The 15,513-nt window shown below is 40.8% G+C and overlaps 1 protein-coding gene across 1 annotated transcript in view; it reads right to left on the bottom strand.

The window, feature by feature from the left end:
- LOC115660953 (protein HIRA) overlaps nt 1–15,513 on the bottom strand; it is a 61,812-nt gene that overhangs the window by 17,920 nt on the left and 28,379 nt on the right. The window contains exons 10-15 of the mRNA XM_030582942.1: nt 13,553–13,623; nt 6,289–6,394; nt 5,447–5,674; nt 4,544–4,629; nt 3,134–3,328; nt 1,836–2,006 (exon numbers count right to left, since the gene is read on the bottom strand). Of these exons, the coding sequence (XP_030438802.1) occupies nt 1,836–2,006; nt 3,134–3,328; nt 4,544–4,629; nt 5,447–5,674; nt 6,289–6,394; nt 13,553–13,623 (857 nt within the window). The remainder of the gene's footprint in view (nt 1–1,835; nt 2,007–3,133; nt 3,329–4,543; nt 4,630–5,446; nt 5,675–6,288; nt 6,395–13,552; nt 13,624–15,513) is intronic.

Here is a 15,513-nt window from a genome sequence, read left to right as displayed (position 1 = left end):
CTATGATGGTACCCAGGTCCCTTTCTTAGGTTGCTACAGATAATTTAGAACCCTGTAAGGTGTCAGAGTAGTTTAATTATTTTCCTCCAATGTACATTACACTTTGTATTTACTGACATTGAATTTCATTTACCATGAAGTTGTCCATAAACTTAGCTTACCACGATGTTGTCCATAAACTTAGCTTGTTTAGATCTCACTGAAGTTCCTCACAATCCTGTCTGGTCCTAAGTATTTGAAAATAACTGTGTCTCACCTGCAAATTGTTCTACCTCATTACTCACCCTCTTTCCAGATAATTAATAAATATGCTAAACTAGGGATAACTGTACCCTTGGGAGTACGCAGAGATCTTCCAGGGGATACATCAACTCATCTAGATATCTGCCTAGTTTTAAACGGGCTACATAAAAAGCACTAGCAAAGTCAGGACAAACTAAAATTTCATACAATAACTTGTTTATACTGCTCTGTATACTATACACTGAAATGTAAGTACAATATTTATGTTCTAATAGATTTATTTCATAATTACGTGGTAGAAATGAGAGAGTGAACAACTGTTAAGTATTAGTGTGCTGTGACACATTTGTATTTTTATGTCTCATTTTGTAAGCAAGTAATTTTGAAGTGAGATGAAACTTGGGGCAAATCAGACTCCTGAAAGGGGTACAATCATCTGGAAAGGTTCAGAGTCCCTGTGCTAAACAACACAGGACCTAGTATGAAACCTTTTGCTATGGATTACAATTGACCATTAAATCCTAATCTTTGTTTTCTGTCTCTTAGCCAGTTTTTGATCCCTGACAATACTTTGCCTCTCACTTCATGACTAGTTAGCTTCTTGCATGAAGGAACTTGTCAAAGACCTATCAGCACTCTAAATAAATTATATCCACTGATTTTCCTTTATCCACTACTTCATTGACACATGCAAAGAATTTTAAGATTAGTGAGATACAATATTCCTTTGCAGAAACCGTGCTGGTTAGACCCTATCATATAATGATCTTCCAGGTGTTTTATTATTCTATTATTATTTTAATTATTGTTTCAAGCAATTTGCCAGGTACAGATGTAAGGATTAGGTCTATAATTCCTCAGATCAGTTCATGAGCCCTTTTTAAAATACAGGTACAAAATTTTCTACCTTCCAATCCTCCAGAATAGTGGTTTTGTTTTTTTTTAAGCAAAAGGACAGTTTTAGGGGAGGAAATATGGGACAGGAAAAAAACCGTTGTATTTACTATAAATGGGGTAACTATGTAGCTCACTGGCAAGACACTGACCTTCTACACGATTTGTTGAGGGGTCTGGGTGTTATAACATGCACAGACTCACGTCACCAAACTGAAAGGTTTTCCTTTTCTAGACTCTGATCATGTGGCTCCACAGATAAATACTTGAAAAGAAAATGTATCGCCTATACAAGGTTCTCAGCACAAAACTGAAATATGTCTGCAGCTATTGGGATCTACTTTCCATGTCATGTAATTTAGGTTGAGATGGAACTCCCTGTTGCAGGCAGGCTAGATTTTATTGTCTTCCATGAAGACCTCACATGCAATGATTTTATCTTGAAACAAAAAGTTTTAACTAAGGAAGATCTGAAGGGTTTTCTTGGTCCCATATGCTTGAGGCTGAAAACATAAATATGAATACCCATGGATAATGTTACCTCAGAAAATCTCTCTTACTAGTAGCTCTTTTTCATTGCCTTCTTCTATAGAGATTTGAGTTAATTTCCAGAATCCCAGCACTGATGCATCCATATCTCAGAGAATCATATTGTTTTATCACCGTCTGCTTGTGTGTCCTCTCCTGCTCTGTCTTACCTGTCTATGGCAGTCTGATTTGTATTTATTACAGCAGAAGTCCCTGAGGTGGCTTTGGATCGTTCTGTGAATCTCGAGTCAAATGCTTTCATTGGTTCGATCTTAGATGGAGTTGTTAGCACAGAGGAAGACGATACAGGGGGAGCAACTGAAGCAGAGGTAGCATTTACACTATTAAAGGAGGAAAGGGAAAAACAAAGATTGAAAATATATTTGGAGTCATGTAGTACTCAAAAATAAATCAGCATTTATCAAAAACTTCTACACGGACTAGATGATTCATTAAATTGGCCACTCTTGGATGTATGTGAATTAAAATACATCATATCCTTTCATGTGTCAATATCCTCTACTCTCAAAAATTATTTATAATAGATCCGAGAGTTGAAATCTTAATGCTGCTGCATAAAGTCTTTTCATCTAGCTATAATCAACTGATTCATTCTTTATAATTCTCATTCCTTGATTAAAAATACATATTATCTGTAGGCATTTAGTGTCCAAGTACAATAAATTAGTGATTACATATCTGCAGTGGAATAGCATGAAATGATCTGTAGATCTCCACTGCAAATTTCTTTTGCTGTAGTAAGCTGAAATTTTTACACCCCAGCCTAGCTTTTGCCTACACTACAGTTCAAACCACATAACCTGGTTCTTGCAAACATTCTTTGAACCACACAACAGGACGTTACAGCACAAAAAAATCATCTAAATAAGGTTTGCTCACTTTTAAAATACTGAATTTAGACTGAATAAAGAGGTTTTAAGGGGGCTGCAATCTTGTACTAATAGCAGCTCAGTGTTTATAAGAATGATTTAGTGGTTACTCCAATGGATAACAATTAAAATACATCTTACTGCACTGGAGAAGAGCATTTCCAGTGCACACCTAGGGATTTGTTCAGCCCTGTGAGGCTTAATTAAGTAAACTGTACTGTTTTAAAGCTACTAGGTATATCCCAACTCAAAGCTCAGTCCAACATGGATGCATATCCTCAAGGAAAACAGAGGCGTTCATGCTAGTTGACTTCTTAGTAAGTGCTGCATAGTGGTGTGCACTGGATGTTAACAAGGATAAACTGACTTCACAAAAAACATGGATTTGGTATAATTAGTTCCCACCACTGTTAAAAGCGTAACTGAATATTAACAAAATCCTGAAGTATGCAAGACAATACTAGATTCTCTATTAATATTTTCTAGCAGGGAAACCACTTTAGCAACTGCTCATTTAGAGAATTATGAAGGACAAGTCATCTACATTAAAAGAAATGAAACCTCTTTCAAACACCGACCCATCTTTATTGACTGCATCATCTGTTGGTTTTATACTGGCTGCCAGTGGTTCTAGAGAAGGCTTGGAAGTGCCGAGGGAATTGGTTGCATTAGAATCTAATGACATCAGTTGCTGATTACTTTGAGAAGACATCATTGAGCCAGCCAGAGATCCAGATATCGGGATACTATTGAAGAATGCGGTTGAAAAATCCCTATACCAAAAAAGATTAAAAGCAAGTACATATGATTTTTTTTAAATTAGTATTTTTTTAAAAACTATTTGAATTTAACTTTAATATAATTTGTGTGTGTATAATAGACACATTTAAATACCCATCCATTTTTTCCCACATATTTTTCTCTCATCTCTACTGCAATGTAGGCCAATGTAGTACTTTGCGATTTACCTCTGCTAATTAATGAGGTAGAAGGAATGCGCATTGCTTAGGGGTGATATTTATTTGTGTACAGCTGAAGAACAAAGGGAGCTCTCCCATTTTGGTGAAAACATTTTTTAAGTTAAAGAGTTTTTATAGAGTTAGTTGACAGATGCAAAACATTAGCTTAGTCCTGTTGAAGTTAACGGTACGACCTTTTGATGGCACAAAACCTGTCTCTTAACACTAACCATTCCAGACTGGCTCTTAGATCTTACTATTAAGAGAACACTGGGATAAATGCAGATTTTCACAACTGTATGCAGGATATTTGCAGCAAAAGCCAGCTACCGAGTTCAAATCATGACTGGCATGATTACACAGGATGTAGACACATGCTTTAGAAATTGCTTTGGACGACAGAAAGTATAACAAGCTCCTTGGAAAAGGGAGTTTATTTTTCATTCATGGCTCTGATCTTAGGATCTTTTTTCCATGACCTTCCCTCTTCCAAAAACAATAGCTGAAGCTGCTCATTCTGAGGATACAAATCCAGATAATCTAAAACACTGAAGGATTCAATAAACAGTATATTCCTAGAAGAGGAAAAAAACATTTTTTGGATGAGACAGGAAACCAAGGATGTGACCACTCAGTTATTCAAGATCCTATAGCACTTGGAATGTGCTGGAACAAGTGTTCGCAAACACACAACCGCCAAATTCCAAGTGGAATTATTACATTCTTCTCACCTAAATGTCTGTGTATTTAATTTGAAATGATTTTCAATTCTCTTTCTTTAAATTATCCTGCGGTATCATTTTCACAGAACAGCTGCCACTTTCTACCCTAGAAGTGGCTGCATTTTAATGCTAAGTAAAGTGATCATTATAAAGCACTTCGAAATCCGTTCATCTTAAAAGTTCTTAAATGTAAGATATTATAATATGCAATGGGTTTAAGATGGACCTAAATTTTGTGAGCGTGAACTGGAAGAAGTCGATGAAAAGGTCAAGGGAGATAAGAAAAGTAAAATACTTCAAAGTATACCCAGTGTCCAGCTGAGCTATGCAGAGAGGTGTGATCCGCCTCCGGCCATCTGCAGTCCGTGTTTCAACTTGTTTCTTTAAAAGATTCTGTTGGGGGAAGGGGAGAAAATAATGTTAATATGAATGCTTTCTCCAGTTGACACAAAACTCTGGTTAGGTGCAATGAAATGAAAAATGATCATCAGTAATTATATTCTTTATTGCAGGGAAAATTTCACACCTCCCCTGTGTTTCTGAACCAAAGAGGCTCCAAATATTTGCACACACTCACTTGACTTGCCTTCCTGTCAGCACAAACAAACTGGATTTTTAGGACCGTAAACTCTATGGAGCAAGGATTGTCTTTTAATAAGAGACTGTATAATCCCTAACACAATGGAGCTCAGATCTGTGATTGGTGCTCTTAGGCACCACCATAATACAAACAATAAATTCACAGCTAAATACAAGGTAGAACACTCTTCGCAAAACCATCACTTCATATCTGACCTCTCAGTCCTCGACCTCAAAGAAAACCTGCACAATACCTTCAAAAGATGAGCCTGGGAGTTTACATTCTTAACTTTGTTAGATACTAAAAAATCATGGACTTAATAAAGACATTGGATTTATGGCTCATTACAACAATCTATAAACCACTAACCCCCATAACTGCCCATTTCACTGTGAATAGTCTCTTCCATCATATTAACTCCATATGCTAAACAATCTGTCCCACCTTGTATTTAGCTATGACACTCTGACTACCTTTCCCAGACCTGAAGAAAAGCTCTGTGTAAGCTCAAAAGCTTGTCTCTCTCGCCAACAGAAGTTGGTCCAATAAAAGATGTTACCATACGCACCATCTCTCTCTAATTATCAAATTTCTATTGGATACTATAAAATCACCATTCAAAAGGCCTACCTTTCTAATGTCCTCCAAACTCTCACCATTAACCATGCTCGCCACTTTGGGAGCTGCCGTGACAGTCCCTGCTGCTTCCCGTATTGCTGCATTCTTCTGCTCCATCTGCTGCTGTTGCTGTCTCTGTTGATACTTCAGCATCTCTGGATTCTCAATAATGGTAGTGGACAACTGAGCCTCAGTCATTATCGCTAAGCTTTTACCATAGGTAGACTGATGAATGTTGCTCTATGGGTGTTAAAAATGTAAAAACAAAACCTGTTCACAACTGCTACCAATACCTCAGTGATTGTGCTATATAGACATTACACATATCTATTATGTATCAATATGCAAGTGCCTTCAGTATTATTTACATGTCATTCAAAGATTTTTTTCTCTCATATTTTTTAGATAACATCCAACTCATTAGCAAACTTAACCAGGGTGGCAAAACTTCTGTTGCTAGCAGCGATAAGGGGGAAAATCCAGCTGATAGCAAAGCATGCTAAAAAGACTTACACGCAAGCTCATAAGAGTAATTTTAAACCATAATTTTGAAATCAGGAAGTCACTCCTCACTACTTAGGCCAGACAAATGTTTCATATGTATAATGCAATGTAAGCAAATGGGTATTTGCCAAGACAGTTTCTACTCTGGAAAGGATACTTAATACCGCAAGTTGTTTCTGAACTTGATGGCTGACTTTACAAAAAAACTCCCTGGTTTTGGAAAGCAGACAAGACCACATTTTTCTATAATATGAAAATCAATCAACTACAAGCTTCTATGAACAAGTTTGAGATTATTATTGTAATGAAAAAGAATGGATGATCACATTTGTCCTGAGAGCTCATAGTACCTTCTCCTCCTCACTAAGTGGATCTCCAAGTTCATCTTGGGAAAAGTCCAAAAAAGCCACTGATCCGTCCATGGAACACACCAAGATCCCGAGTCCATTTAAGGTCCTGAAAGACAGTAAAGATCTTTGTTTTGAAACCATGAGTTTTAAAAAGTTTTCTTTGCTGCATTTATGCAATCCATAGATGTTTTACTGTAAAAATAAATTGTTAGCATAGGATTTATTACACCAGCAACTACTGAAGTGCAAAGAAGTGGGCAACATGGGATAGTCAAGGGACTATGTTTGATAACTAGTGACTACATACATGCATGTGCTTTTGAACACAGTATTCAGCCACATTAATGACCAGGACTGTGAAAAACCAAGACTAGGGATAAAACTGGAAGAATTTAAAATGTTAAATACTAAAGGCGAACCACAAAGCAAAAATACAAATCCATTTGCTTCAGAAAGTATGTGCTAAATATGCCCACTAATGGGGCTAAGGGCAGCATTCAGCACATACGCAACTAAAAAGCTTCCCTTCTTAGGCACTGAGAATCACAATACTACGGTAATGTGTAGGATTCAATCGAGAATGGGGGCCACTATGTAGGCAAACAGAGTAGTAGACAGTCACTGCACCAAAGAGCTTACAATCTACACAGAAAAGACAAAGAGAGAGTGTGGAGGAGAAGATATACAAGCTGAAGATGACCAGCCATTTCTGCTCCATTGCGATTCTATCCCTCAGTGGTATCAGCAATAATAGAAGCCAGATGGAGCGTGGAACCAACCCAATAGTCTCTGGTTTAGGCCAGAGATTTGTGTTCTGCTTTAGTATACTGCACACAGAGGCCTGGCTACTCTGGTACACAGCATATGCACTATACCAGCATTTTTATGGGGGCCTCAACAGCGACTGTAAAATAAGTTTTTTTTTAAAAGCCCTTGTGGCCCTTATAAGGCAACAACCTTCTAAATGTGGCCCATTATTCAGACACTTGGGGGGTTTTGCTAGAAGAGGCCTTGACCACTGATCCAGTAGCTCCTAAATGCAGTTTTACCCCTAACAGGTAACAGAAACTTACAGATGATGTGTCACAGATGAAATTAAGACAGCAGAGCAGGACTTCTGTCATCAATGCTGAGTCAGCCCAATTGCAAACAATTTTTTAAAAACATGTATCATGGCTGCATGAGAGACAAAAAAAGGTTTCTTGGTCTTTACCATAGCATCTCCAGTGCCACTCCCAGTCAAATTGTCTCAGATAGTAGGTAACTTAGATAACCCAAACTCCCAACTGGAAAGTGAGTCAAGTTTCTCCTAGTAAGTTTTCTGCTTGCTGGACAAATAAAAAATTTCTTGGATTCAGATGTAAACATTGGGATAGTGTAGATATCCACTGATGATGGAGATAGTGCCTCTGTCTGAGGGTACAATGCCAGATGAACATCAAGAAGGCACCAGTAAAACCATATTCAAGGATCCATCACTGGACATTGACAATGTCACTTCTTGTTCTGTGTTTGTGCAGCACCTAGCAAACTGGGACTCCTAGGTGCTTGCACAATAAAATAATAAATATAGAGCAGTGTCTTATTTCTCTTTTTGGAAGAGATTTTTGAAAATGTAATGATGCTCAGATATAAGAGTGATAGGTACAAATTTACAACTCTATTTAAAATAGAGAAAGCTCAGAAAGTTCTGGCAGTATGCACAGTTCAGATTTCCTTGTTCCAAGTCCGTCTCATTTTAGACCCAGGTACAAGACTGAAACTGCACTTCTGGGAATGGTTCCATATTACTAAGATTTTAGCCAAACAATTTGATTTTCTAAACAGAATATAAAACAACAAGCTTTCTGCTGATCACTTATTGTCTCTCTAAATATCCCACAAGAACATTTACCCATACAGTCAAAAATGTTAACTGGATATTGCTTCTAAAACTTTATAACACTGAAAAAGTGTAACTTGCAGGGGAGGTAGCCTTTTCTTTACATAGGTAATGAAACTACACAAAGCTGCTATACTACAGCAGAAAGAACAGCAAGGCACTCCTTTATGCAATTATACTACTAGGCGCACAAGCCTTAACTCATTAATGTAAGTAAAATACTTTGAAGTCTTTTGACGGAAATCTCTATACAAAATATTATTTAATTTGACAGTAGGATCCATGGAGAAGGCATACAGACACCTGACCAAACTATACATATTCTGCTGCCTGAGTAAACAGCTTTTACGTCTAGAATAGGTATATCGGTATGGGTACACAATTCCCAATGGTCTCTAGACCCTCCATTATGGGAATACTACTTATTACCTACTTTACGGGGTGGTGGGAAACTTAACTAATGTTAGATATCCTCAAATGAAAGGCTCAACAGAACTGCAAGGTGTAAATTACACTTCCACCCCGATATAACGCTGTCCTCGGGAGTCAAAAAAATCTTACCGCGTTATAGGTGAAACCACGTTATATCAAACTTGCTTTGATCCACCAGAATGCGCAGCCCCACCCTCCTGGAGCGCTGCTTTACCATGTTATATCCGAATTGGAGTTCTATTGGGTCGTGTTATATCGGGGTAGAGGTGTATATTGCATTAAAAACGATTTTAAAAAAACATTGTAATTGCAAAATCAAGCATTCCGAAGGAACTATGATAGAATTAAGGCGGCCTGTCCAACCTTAATTCAGCCCTGTTGTTCATATGCTTATGATAGTCTTCAATTACATGTTCACATACTATTTTTCCCCACAGGACCTCCTGCCTCATTCAGTGCATAGATTGGACAGTGCTCACTGAATGGGGGTAGCTCTTCAATACTCCTTTTTATCCTCATCATTCAGTGTGTGGTCTCATGCTTATTTACTGCTTACTATTCAAACCCTGCTCTGAAGACACAATTATTATTATTATTAATTTCCTCATTTTTATGGCACTTATCACCATAGCCTCTGAGTAGCTCACAATCAGTGAATTTATCTTCAGAATACATCCCTAGGGTATTAACATTTTCAATTGTACAGAGGGGGGGCATTATTATAGCACTTTACATGTTCAAAGCACAGTTCCCATTGACTTCAGGTGCAGCTGTAAGTGCTCAAAACTTCTGTAAATCAGGCTCAGTGTGTCTCAGTTTGGGCACCCGAAAACTGGGAAACACATACCGGCCATCTGTGAAAGTTTTAGTTTAAGTGACTTGTCCAGCATCACATAAGAACTTTGTGGCAGAGGCAGAGACAGAATCCAGTTGTCCAGGGCTTTAACCATGAGACCAACCTTTCTCTTACCTCATTCACCATACACCTTCCAACTTCTGCAGTACATGAGACACAGATTCTAAAGACAACCACCTCATTCACTATACAACCCTGATACATGCCCAAAGCAACATCTATCCTGTGAACTGAATGTGGCAAGAGTCCTGTGGAAAATATAGCAGGTGATCATGGAATTAAAGACTGCATCATAACACACAAGAAGGCTGAATTAAGATTGTATTTGCAACTTCAGTTCTGGTATCTCTTGACTTTGCTACCTTAACATTCTTTTAATGTATTTTTAAAATGTAATTTTCTAGGTTTAAAAAACAGAACTGAAAAAAATCAGAAATTCCATCATGTGGAAACATACTGATCCCCACATTGGTCATCAGCAGGGTTGAACCTCTAGATTCACAGCACAGACCTTGAAGCTTATGAGCTAATGAAGTAGTTGATAGTAATAGAATCTCTTATTCTCTGCAGGGGCCAGTCACTAGAGAAGAATGACATACATTTTGCCAGTGGGTTTCACAGATACTGCTGAGAGCAGGATTTCTGTATCTCAGCACTCCCAAGTTCTGAGGGGAGTGCCCTCTAATGGTTACAGACTCTGCTGCTCCTCTTCTTCACCATCCCCCCATAATGGCCCTTTAACATATACCCTTCTATCTCTGCCCCCAATGTTTCTATCCCCCTCTGCTACTGCCCACTGCAGCCAGTCCCATTCCCCCCTTCTCCTATAACTGCAGCCTGCTGCCTCCAGTCTATCCCTGCGCCCGTCTGTTCCTTACCCCTTTGCTTTATGGTCAGGCTACTTCTTCCCTTTCCTTCATGCTGCCTGGGCATCAGCAGGGGGAGACAAAGATGACTGAAGATAGCTAGTAGCCACCAGGGAGGGAGCCAGAGGCAGGAGGAGAGTTTGTTATGGAGAGAAGAGAGTGAGGGCGGGGGGCGGGGAGGAAGGTGTTGGAGTTGGGGGGGGGGGGGGGCTGGGTGCAATGACAGCCTAGAGACTTGTGATGCTGTCCAGCAGTGGAGGGAGCCTGAGTGAAGGAACCTGGGACAGCCTCTTCCATTCTGCCCCCGCCCCTTTCCTCACCCCTTCAGCTCCCCCCACCACCACACACCTCTTACTGCCTGGTGCAGAGAGGGCTGGGGCTGCTGGGGGCTGCTGCCATCTTGACCTCTCTCTAACAGACAGCTAGATGCTGGCTCAAGTCTAACAGGGGAGAATTGCAAGCGTCTCCCTAGCTCAGCTGTGGCACCAGGGCAGCCCACGGTGGACAGGATGAATGACAGCAGGGAGGCAGGGTTGTCAGCATACATAATGGAGCTGCCGAATGCAGGTCATTCCCAAGACACAACATCGGGCAGCAGGGAGAATGTGAGTGTGGCTAAATAGGGTTTTTTTTCCCCAGTGCCTTGTCACCATACAGCAAGACATGCTGCAGTCCTGCTCTGTAGTGCTAGTACTACCACTGGAGTAAGGGAAGAGTCAGTGCTCATGCAATGGTCACTGCAGGCTTCTTTGAGTTGCCAACTTTCTAATTGCACAAAACGAAATACTCCTGCTCCGTGCCCTTCCCCGAGGCCTCACCCCTTCTCTGAGACCACACCCCCACTCACCTCAGTTCCCCTCCCCCCGCTGCTCACTCTCCCCCAACCTCACTCACTTTCACTGGCCTGGGGTAGGGAGTTGGGGTGCGGAAGGGGGTGAGGGCTCCAGTTGGTGCAGACTTTGGGGTGGGGCCAGAAATGATGGGTTCGGGTATGGGAGGCAGCTCCAGGCTGGCGCAGAGGGGTGGAGTGCAGGAGGGGGTGAGTGCTCTGGCTGGGGGTGCGGGCTCTGGGGGGCAGGAGGGAGCTCAGGACTGGTGCAGAGGGTTGGGGGTCCAGCTTCAGGTGAGAGTTTGGGTGCGGGAGACGGCTCTTACCCAGGCGCTTACCTCAGGCGTCTCCCGGCTGGCAGTGCAGCGGGGCTAAGGCAGGATCCCTGCCTGCCATGGCTCCGCCCTGCTCCCGGAAGGAGCTGGCATGTCCGGCCCCTCGGCAGAGGGACATCCAGGCAGCTCTGCAAAGTGCCTGCGCAGCCCCCAAGGCTCCCACTGGCTGCTCTTCCTAGCCAATGGGAGCTGCACAGCCGGCGCTCAGGGCAGGGCCAGCACGCAGAGCTTCCCTGACCCCTGTGCCTAGGGGCCATAGGGACATATTGCCACTTCTGGGAGCCTGCCTTAGCCCAACTGCGCTGCTGACCAGAGCCGTCATGGTCTCTTTTCAACTGGACGTGCCAGTCGAAAACCCGACACCTGGCAACTCTAAGGCTTCTTGCAGTAGGACAGGGAAGAGGGACCTGGGCTGGAAGATAGCTGAAAAGCATGATGTCCCACACAATACAGAACTCTGGACAAAACCCACACTAGACTCCAAACCCTCTGGAAAAACACAGCTGCTTGGAAGGTTGCTATGTTCTATGCTGTGATTGGTGAGGTGTGTTATAGTACTTTATAATTTCATTATTTTCTGTTTGATACTTGCCTCGTGATTTGAAACTCTCCTAACTTGATCCTTCCGCTACACTCTGCCACAAAGGAATGCACACTTTCTTACATAGCACTGCAACACACCTTTGACAGAACTAAATTATTTATTCAAGAATAGAGCAGCTATGTTTAATTTTCTGAATGAGAAACTACCAGGAAGGTGAGATACATAAGCAAGTGTGGATACTTAAAGAACTTCATGTTAAAAAAAAAAGGGAATAATTTTTGGAGATGGGCGCCATTGTAGATTTTTTGGGAGGGGAGAAGAGGGACTGAGATGACGTACTGGAGTCTTCTCGCTTGCATCAGTGTAAATGAATAAGTCTATATAGGTTACATGTGTGTAAAATCCATCAAGCCCATTAAGTTTTATAAAATAGTAGCAGTTAGCTCAAAAGAGGAAATTCTAACAAGCTGAACTTATTCTACAGATGTCTTTGTACACCATAACACTGTATTATTATTATTATATTTTATATCCTTTAGTTACAAAGACACTATTCTTCCCTTGCCTGGAGATATATACACACTCCAAACACACAGCAGGGAAATTATTTACCTTAGTACCAATGTGGAAACAAGAACAAATGGGTATAAACTGGACACTAGGAAGTTTAGACTCGAAATTAGAAGAAGGTTTCTAACCATTAGAGGAGTGATGTTCTGGAACAGCCTTCCAAGGGGAGTAGTGGGGGCAAAAGACATATCTGGCTTTAAGACTAAGCTTGATAAGTTTATGGAAGGGATGGTATGATGGGATAGCCTAATGTTGGCAATTGATCTTTGATTATCAGCAGGTAAGTATGCCCAGTGGTCTGTGATGGGATGGGATCTGAGTTACTGCAGAGAATTCTTTCCTGGGTGCCGGCCGGTGAGTCTTGCCCACATGCTCAGGGTTTAACTGATCGCCATATTTGGGGTTGGGAAAGAATTTTCCTCCGGGGCAGATTGGCAGAGGTCCTGGAGGTTTTTCACCTTCCTCTGCAGCGTGGGGCATGGGTCACTTGCTGGAGGATTCTCTGCAGCATGAGGTCTTCAAACCACAATTTGAAGACTTCAATAACTCAGACATAGGTTAGGGGTTTGTTATAGAAGTGGATGGGTAGGATTCTGTGGCCTGCTTTTTGCAGGAGGTCGGACTAGATGATCATAATGGTCCCTTCAGACCTTAAAGTCTATGAGTCTATTTAAATTTGAATTTTTATGTAATACATTTTCATCTGTTCTAGAGACACTAAGGGCCTATTTGGTACATGGAATAACAGAGTTGAGTCAAAACTAATGAAGTTAACAAAGATATTGCTGCAACTTCAAAAACTTCAGGTCATACTGATGTGGTGCTCAAATTATGCTCAAAATGTGACCAGTGTTGCAATGTACTGGAATAAAAACTTCCACTGAACAGATAGGTACAGAAGTAGACAATATTTTGTTTTAGCTTTTGTACAAAAGAGAAAGCCATCTTACCATGAGATGTCCATGATAGACTTGTCAAACAGCTCATGTATGACAACTAAAGGTCGTTTCAGACATGTGAGCTTAAAATGGAAAAATACAGGAGACAGAAATTTAGAAATATTATGCACAACCTCATAATCCCATCCTCTTCCAGAATCTAATAGCATTTACCAAATCTTACCTCCTGATCACGGCTACCACTGAAACCTGTTACCAGGAATGCTATCTGTATGCTTGATGATGTAAGATCTGGAGTGTACCTGGAGTTAGTCATTTCTCTACAGAGCACAATCCATTCCCTCAAAAGTTTGTATGACATTCAAACCCCACTTTTTGAAACAGATTGAATCTTCTGACCCATGTAGCCCTCTCTCTGTTGAATTGGTAGAGAGCTCTACAACTGTAAAGTAATTCCAGACCCCAGAGAAAGCTTCTGTTCCAACCTTAACTGAGAAAACGAGGTTGCTCACTGGCAACATATGAGAAAGGCAAGGTAATGTGCTGACTTTCAGACTATCGATGTGTAAGTAAGGAAAGCCAGTCAATAACAAAGGGAAACTACCAATTGTTCCTGAAAAGGAGTAGCCAACCCTGTATTTATGGATCAACTTGATATGACAATAAAGAACTGAATAAGGAAAAGAATTTCCCATAACTTGTTAAACAACAAAGAAGTACAGTATCTCTAATTCTCAGCCAGTATACTTAGCATCTAAAATACCTGGCTCTAACTAAAGCTAAAGTAGGAGAAGGTAGTGTGGTTCAGCGGATAATGAGGTTACCTGGGATTCAGTAAAGCTGGGTTCTTATCTCGGATCTACCACAGACCTGCTGTGTGACTCCAAGCAAGTTATTTCACCTCTTTTCTGTTTCCCCTCCCACCATCTATCCGTCTTGTCTATTCAGACTGTAAGCTCCTCAGGGCAAGCACTCTCTCTTACTATGTGTCTTTGCTGTGCCTAGCACGAGATCCCAATCTCTGCTGGACCCATTAGGAGCTATAATAGAATATACTTAAGTGGTACTTTGACTAACAACACACCTGTTATTTGGTATTTTTGCAGAAAGATTTAGTGTTATGCTCTTAAGTGATTGATGGATAAATATCACACTTAGGCTGCTTAGCAAGGAAACAGGGAATTGCAGGTAGCAACTAACGTGTTCTGGGATATGTCCCTCATTGTGAAGCCATAGATTTTGTTTAAGCTGATTAGCTGCCCTATTACAGCTTCCAAACCAGTCAATCTTACATGAAAGTGGAGGAATAACCATTTTTATCTTCAGCTACAATCTGAAAATACAATTTTACTTTAGATTTTACAAATAAAAGCCAAACCAGATGTTTGAAAACTTGGGTTGTTTTTTTTTTAAAGTTCTTTCTACCCTGCCTCCATTTACTGGCTGACAGCAGAAGCTGAGGACTGAGGCCAGGACAAAGCAGGCAGGGGATCAGTCAAGCCAGCAACAGCTAGTCTGTCCTAACTATGTTCCCTGCATTCTGCAGAGCAAGCTCAGGGGAAGCCAGATTCTATGGTAGGGTATGCTGAATATGGGATAAGAGAAAGGAACTGTTTCTCTTACAAGAGGTCATAGCCTGTGATACAGAGAGTGGCCTTGGGTCAGGTTTGTTAGGACAAGTCAATTCCTTTTCCCCGCCATGAGCCCTGCCTCATTCAGTGTATAGATTGAACAATGCTCACTGAATGGGTAGCTATTCAATACTCTTTTTCATCCTCCTTATCATTCAGTGTGTGACCCCATGCTTATTTACTGCTTACTATTCAAACCCTGCTCTAAAGACAAAATTATTATTATTATTAATTTCCTCATTTTTATGGCACTCATCACCAAAGCATCTGAGTGGTTCACAATCATTAGCGGATTTATCTTCAGGATACATCCCTAGGGTGAGCTGGTAGTAATATTTTCAATTTTACAGGTTGGGGGCATTATTATAGCACTTTATATGT

Source organism: Gopherus evgoodei, chromosome 13 (genome assembly GCF_007399415.2).
Source record: "Gopherus evgoodei ecotype Sinaloan lineage chromosome 13, rGopEvg1_v1.p, whole genome shotgun sequence".
Classification (NCBI taxonomy): Eukaryota; Metazoa; Chordata; order Testudines; family Testudinidae; genus Gopherus; species Gopherus evgoodei.
This window is presented reverse-complemented; position numbering and strand designations above follow the sequence as displayed.